At 39.9% G+C, this 7,374-nt stretch overlaps 1 protein-coding gene across 1 annotated transcript in view; it reads right to left on the bottom strand.

The window, feature by feature from the left end:
- Positions 1-4,992: 4,992 nt before the first annotated feature.
- Positions 4,993-7,374, bottom strand: part of pagr1 (PAXIP1 associated glutamate-rich protein 1) — a 5,593-nt gene continuing 3,211 nt past the window's right edge. Inside the window, exons 3-5 of the mRNA XM_053640505.1 lie at positions 6,924-7,251; positions 5,860-5,948; positions 4,993-5,459 (exon numbers count right to left, since the gene is read on the bottom strand). Of these exons, the coding sequence (XP_053496480.1) occupies positions 5,224-5,459; positions 5,860-5,948; positions 6,924-7,251 (653 nt within the window). The 3' untranslated portion in view covers positions 4,993-5,223. The remainder of the gene's footprint in view (positions 5,460-5,859; positions 5,949-6,923; positions 7,252-7,374) is intronic.

The raw sequence follows: 7,374 nt of genomic DNA, 5'->3' as shown, positions 1-7,374 counted from the left end.
TATATATTATTAAAAAAAAAAGACTACTGTTGGAGTCTAGGGGTTACATATAAATCACAAATAAAATAACAACAATAATAATTATGATGATGTTGATAATAATAATAATAATAATAATAATAATAATAATAATAAAAGACTAATGCTGGAATGTAGATATTAAATACTTACCACTCATACTTACTACACATTTGATGACGAGGTGATGACTACGAGGTGGTGAGTGTGAGGTGATTAGTATGAGGTGATGAGTATGAGGTGGTGAATATGAGGTTTCGAAGATTATCGCTCTCTCATATATATTGGAATTAAACTAGAATGGATTCGGACGGGCCTTCTGATAAATTCCTCCCCCTCCTAAACAGGATTTACACGCTGCCTTCTACTAGGATTGGCTTCTTCGTTGTCCTCTTCATCCCTCCTCCTCCTCCAGCTTTGGATGGGAATCAAAACGTGGCCTACAACACAAGGCTGACCAGCCAAAAAGTCCGTTCTGTTGACACTGATACGAACAGGGGATGCAGGAGTAACAGAAGGGGGTGGGCCCATAACAGTGGATGGTCTTCTTACAGGAAATAGCCTCCTCACAGGGGTTGGTCTTTCAGGAGCTAGCCTCCTCACAGGGGTTGGTCTTCTTATAGTTGATGTTGTTCTTAATTAATGGGCTGAGAATCTCACAGGGGCTGGTCTTTTAAAAGTGGGTGAGATTCTCAGTGCAGATGGGTCTGGTAAAGGGATTGGTCTTCTTATAGTTGATGATGTTCTTAAATGGGATGAGAATCTCACAGGGGCTGGTCTTTTAAAAGTGGGTGAGATTCTCAGTGCAGATGGGCCTGGTGAAGGGGATGGGCTTCTTACAGGAGACTGCCTGAGGAAAGGGGGTGTGATTCTCAGAGCAGATGGGCCTGGTACAGGGGATGGGCTTCTCGAAGGAGCTGGTCATGCTGGTCAGACATTTGGAAGTCATCCTCGTAGTCACTGTCCACGGTGTTATAGTGGAGCTCATCGGCAGCAAACAGCGGCTCAAATGATGAATCCCTCCGTCTTCCTGTGTCGAAAGAGATGAACAGACAGTGAGACACAACTGCATGTCTCGTAAAAGGAACCAGAAAATCCTCACTCTAAACAGTCCTTTGTACAAAACATATTCACACGAGCTAACTGTAAATTACTGTCATCTTCCTGTAATGGTTCATACATCCTCAGTATTTACGTAATAGCTGCATGTAGAGGTGATAGATGCGGGTGTTACGGTGTCACGACTTCACCGTTAGTCACGCTGTATAATCAGACACTTACCTCACTGCTCACTTTTTCCCCCCAAAAAGGGTTTGAGATATTGCCCATCAGTGTTGTTGCGTGACTGAGAGGCATGTAGGGAAACACAAAGACATTGTGTGCGCTCCTCAGACTCCCCCTCTCTGTATAACCCCACACTACATTCCCTTATGCATTCCACAGTCTCCAAACACCACTGAAAATGAGTTAATATATAACATACAAGCTAAGTTAAAAAGGCTTATCCTTGTGTGAATGATAATGATAGTAGAATAACATTCATTAGATAGTGTTTTAGATCAATTATTCCTCATACTTCCAGAACTAGTTTCTGAACTGCCAGTTTGATGTCCTTTGGAAATGGTGGAGTCTTCCTGTGTGCTTGTTTCCATACCAAGTACCACTAGCAAAGCTGCCACTTCATGGCACTAGCAGCCGTGACCCCATGTGGGAAGCCCGGAAAAAAAATCATGCTTACTCTCTTTCCCATTCCCATTTTGCCTAGGAACTGTAATTGGAAATACCATAATTATTTGTTTCTTGCTAATAAGTCCAATTTTGTTATTGCTAAATGTGTGCCGTCACTGACACACAACTTTGGTGTTGGTAATTCTAGTGTTACCAACATATTGCCACATATTATGTATTATATATATATATATATATATATATATATATATATATATATATATATATATATATATATATATATATATATATATATATAATCATATATATTATTTATTATAAATCATTATGTATTATGTATTATGTATTATAAATCATTACAGTATACAGGTGTAGCAGTAAGTTCAAACAGTATTAAGAGTGTTGAAAGATTGTGAATAATTGTCCTGGGATGAGTAGTTGATGTTTATAGCAGAAGTTCTTAGGTACATATATGCAATTGTAACATGATTGATTGTTTTCTCTAAATCCAGCAGTCTGATTTGCTTCATACTTTCTGGAAATAATGTCACTATTCCCATTAAACAGTGTGCAAAATATCTCGTATCCGAATTCGTTTTTGAGATATACTGTAGAGGCTTTGAAACAAGGGTGTGGCCCTGTAAAAATGCATGTTACAGAAAAAGTTAAAAAGTTCCATATGTCATTACTCTTGAACTATTCGTGTTAGATGCATAAAATGTTCAGGGATTGTTGTCTAGTATAAGATAGAACCCCGGTGTGTAAGGGCATGGATACAGGCAGAATTTAATCCCAGCTCCGGGTTCCTTTGCACCATGCTTTTCTACACACCTTCCACAACTTAATAAAATAAAATAAAACAACTCAAAAAGAAGCCGTCACTAGCTCATGGCTTGTGTGTGTGTGTGTGTGTGTGTGTGTGCTCCTTCGTGCAGACTGTTGAGACCCGATGTTTAGGGTTTTCTTGATTCGTTTCTTTCATACTGGTGGTATTTTGTACATGATTGGTGCTGTTCAGTAATTACCTGCTCAACATTTCTGATCTGCTCATTCAGATGTCTTATATGAAACCACTTGCTAAGAGGCACCAAGAAGAAGAGCTGAACTGTATTGTATTTATTATAATGTGCATATGATATCTGTGTTTGTTTATTGTGCATAAACCATAGTATTTAGAGAAAAGAAGAAAACCCTATTCTCATTTCTGTTGTACGAGTTTTTCCACTGAGGTGAGTTAAATTTGAAAAGCCGTTTACAGTAGGTCTAAGTATATATAGTGTTTTGATCATATTTAATGCCACTGTAGTAATTTGCTGGTTTCTAATTGCTGTTTATTTACAGAAAATCCTTTTTACAGGTTTTGTGCCAGTATTTTACAGTACAATGGCTGTAGTCATAGAAAAATGCTGATATATATATATATATATATATATATATATATATATATATATATATAGGGTACGGCAATACTTTAAGAGAAAAGTTGTTCATTACATCTCTGGCAACCACAGCTGCCAGCATTTACCATAAAATGCACTGTGAAATGATAATGTACAGTAATATCACATATTTAATGGTAATATATTAAAAGCAAACAGTGTTCATTTGTTAATGTAAAAAGTTTGCCTGTTAATTTTACACCAAAAATCTGTCTGTGTGTATATTAGATTTAAGCCATGTATACTACTTTAGGTTTCCTTACACCACCATGCGTATAATATTAAACGGAGTGCCGGGTTACTGGTTTTTCCACAGTCATGCAATAAAATGAAAATCCTAAACTTTACTATATATTCTTCACTTACAAATTATTATTTTTTTCCCCCAACACCAAAACAGAACTTCTATCAATTGATGCTAAAATGATAAGGAACTTCTTTGCATGAGTAGCTTGTTGTGTAAATAGATTGGTAGCACTGAAATATACTGAAATATACTGCACCTGTGTTTTGACATGCATCAAAGTTATGAGGGTAACAGGGCGCAATTGTTTGTTCATGTCCAACCCTAATTTCCTGTGAAACCATTAGAAGTTTGTATGTTACACTCGATTACAGTCAAAGGTTTGGACAAGGAAAGTGTTAAACAAATCAAAATCATCATCTCAACAAGTTTCATAAAGGAAGCTTCTCTTAAAGTTCCCAAATAGCCTGAGCTCCTAGGTTCTAAAATGAAATCTACTTGTAGGCATGTAGGGAAACCATTTCATTTTATGTAACTACTACTTGATTTAAGTAAAAACTTCTTATATTAAAATATATTTTGATCCAGAAATGCATCCTTATTATTATTATTATTATTATTGTTCAGTCCGTACAGGATTTTTTTTGGTGATTGCTGCTGCTAAAAATGCTTGATTTTGCTGCAGCTTCTTCTAAATTTGCAATGCAACTTGCTGATCTTTTTTTCTCTTTTTTTTTTTTTTGCAGAAAACTACTTGAAGTGGCGAAATTGCAACTGCACGAAATTTCGTCTTTCTCAGTGATGTTTTTTGGCAAATGAGACTTTTTTTTTTTTTTTTTTTTGCTGTACTCATGTTCAACAAACGTGAATAGAAGAGGGCTTTGCCTGAATGTGCATTGCATTGTGATGACCTCACACGACACGTCTTGGCCCAAATCTGCGGAAAACATGCGGTAATTTTCAAAACTTGCCAGCTCCTTAGAATATTGCAGAGTTTCCTTGATTTTGCGTTCATTTCTGCAATCGCAAAATCCTGTGAGGGACTGATTATTATTATTATTACGTATTTATTTATGTCAACGTGTAAAAAAAAAAAAAAGACATCTAGGGTGTCCAAACTTTTGACTGCTAGCGTATAGAGATAAATTATTGACGCAGCACAGCAGAATCCAATCCAGACATGGAGTCAGGTAGTTGAGGCATCTTGGGCAGTGGCTTTCAGACTTGGCATCTCTTCTCTCCTCTCCACTCAAAGCTGGTGTATGGTGGGCGTTCTGGCGCACTATGGCTGCCGTCACATCATCCAGGTGGATGCTACACACTAGTGGTGTTCGAGTAGACCACACCTCCCAATCCCCCCACCCCACCCTAAACCCCGCCCCCCCCCCAATACACTTTGAGTGGCTAGAAAAGCGCTATAAAAATGTAACTGTAAAGATTTGAATTGAACTGCTGTGCTGCCACTGTTAAAGTGAAACATGAAATGATCTGACACAGTAAACTACACTGGTTCCCGGTCCACTCTATGGGTCAGGATTTTTGAGTCAGCGTACAGAAAGCAGCTCACTCATTTACATGTCGACTCTACAAATCAAAAGATCATCATCAACATAAGACATTTATTCAACTGAATAATGTTTTGCCTGGAATCTCTTTCATACATTTCACGTCAACACAATCACTCAAATCCACAAGTATGTTTAAACCGGATTGTAAAAAAAAAAAAACCCCTCAAAATAAACAAAGAAACAAGTCATCGTCTGTTCTTAAAAATGGATCATAGGCCCAAAATAAGGGTGTGACCCAAACTTGTCCCCATTCCGCTATATGCACTCAGTATCTCCTCTGTCTGGGGCTGAAGATGGTGCTGGGGTCGCTGTCTCTCTCTCTCTCCTTGTCTCGTTCCCGCTGACTGCTGGGAGATGAGCGCTCCTGTGTGGATTTTTCGCTTTTGAAAAGGTCGCGACCCGTCCTGAGGATCTGTTCTTCAAGCTTTTGGTGGCGCTTCATATCAGAGAGCACCTTGTCGAGCTGAGCTGTTCGCTTCACCGTGGAACGAGCCGAGGAGCCTGAAAAGAGCAAAGCAAGATATGATCCATCATCACCAAACCACACGCTCTCATAATCGCGACTGTAATTACGAATGATGCTTTTCAGACAATTCCATCGTTTCCTTGTAGAGAATCAAGTAGGCGGTTTAGAGAGCTGTAATGAGCAAACAAGCATCCATAAGGAAGAACAGTGCTGTGACTCAAAACTCCTACGGAATAATACACTTGGGAGGAGTGCTGTTATAGGAAAATACTCAGCAGTGCGTAGTGTGATGCGGCCCGAGGTACCGTTACCACCCTAAAGCGGACTCCTGGAGTGTTTTATTCCTCTTAAACCGCAGCAATTCTCCAACTACCATAAACACATTTAATGACAACAATATTGTGCATTTCGTATTTGTTGTAGTAAAGCTCATACCTGGTGTTCTGCGCCGGACAAGGAAAGCGTTCTTGGGAGTCACTGAGGTTGGTTCTTCATCAAAATCAAACTCCGTGGGTGTGGGAGGCCTAGAATCAGAAAACAACCCTCCGTCTTAATATCAATATGCCTTGGGTGTCTCATCTAGCAGACCGTGGCCTAATTTAACAAATATTTTCAAGCAAGAAACAGCTGAATTCTAACTGTACACGAAACATCCCAAAAAAGCTGTAAGTGGTGGTTAAGTATGCCTTTACTTCAGTGTATTATTCATTTTGTAGTTTATCATCACACAGTGCGCACTGGAATAATGCAAAACCTGCCTTGTGTCCAGAATCTCACGACTCTGTACAGTCTTCAGTTATGAATCGTGTCGTCTGGCTAAAGAGTGTTCATTGTCACTTAATGCTGTGTTTAAATGTGAGGCGATGGCGAGCTTAAATATTAACGTTATTACAGCTGAAAGCCGATTGAAGTTATAAAAATGCCGCTTGCAATATGCGCCAATGTTAAGAGAAATGTTTCACACTTGAGTTAGGGCTGGGAGATAGGACCATAGAATATTGACATTGTGACACAACGTATCGCAATACACTTTCCTGACATACGTACATACTTCAGCACTGTTAAATATTTTAAAGATTTGTAAATAAAAACGTTCTTTTCCAATGTCCATCCATTTTATGTACTGTTTATCCTACACAGGGTTGCCGGGGAGCCTGGAGCCGATCCCAGGAGGCTCGGGGCACAAGGCGGGGGACACCCTGGACGGGGTACCAACCCATCGCAGGATGCAAACACACACTACAGACAATTTAGAGAGGTCAATCAGCTTACAGTGCATGTCTTTGGACTGGGGTGGAAACCGTAGGACCCAGAGGAAACCCCTGAAGCACGTGGAGAACTTTCTGGCATCTCTAGCAATTAAACTCACAACCTTCTGGTCACTAGCGCAGAATATTAACTACTACCACTGCTACACACACACACACACACACACACACACACACACAATAATTGAATCATTCAGTCTGTCACTTCACAAAAACAATAAAGTCACCCACTTGCGCTCGCTCTCCTCCTCTTTGTCCTCGTCCGAGTTCTCTCCATCTCTCTCTGGAGAAGGAGTGCGTGGTGGAGTCGGAGGTCTGCGAGGCAGAGGGATCCACTTCAGCTCCAGCATTTCTCCTTTAGCCAGCAGCTCATACAAGCGCTTGATCTCCTCAGGTGGAGGCATCCAGTTTTTGGGGTCCTCCAGCTCCTCGTCACTGTATGGGATTTCCCAGTCGTCCTCCTCCTGTTGGTTCTGGCCGCCGTTGGTCATGTCTTCGCCCTCCTTTGTTCCCTCTTTCTGTTTGTCTGCTTCCGTAAACTCTTTGCCTTTTTCCTCATCTTAGAGAAGTGGAACAGTCGTGAACATGAAATGAATCCTGATTTCTTGAATCAGGTTAAACAACCAGGACAATTTGCAAGTCACGTGTTTGTTCCCAGAGATCCGACATACTTCTGAATTCA

This window comes from Ictalurus furcatus, chromosome 13 (genome assembly GCF_023375685.1).
Source record: "Ictalurus furcatus strain D&B chromosome 13, Billie_1.0, whole genome shotgun sequence".
Classification (NCBI taxonomy): Eukaryota; Metazoa; Chordata; class Actinopteri; order Siluriformes; family Ictaluridae; genus Ictalurus; species Ictalurus furcatus.
The sequence above is the reverse complement of the archived record's forward strand: the minus strand, read 5'-3'. Positions and strand labels throughout refer to the sequence as shown.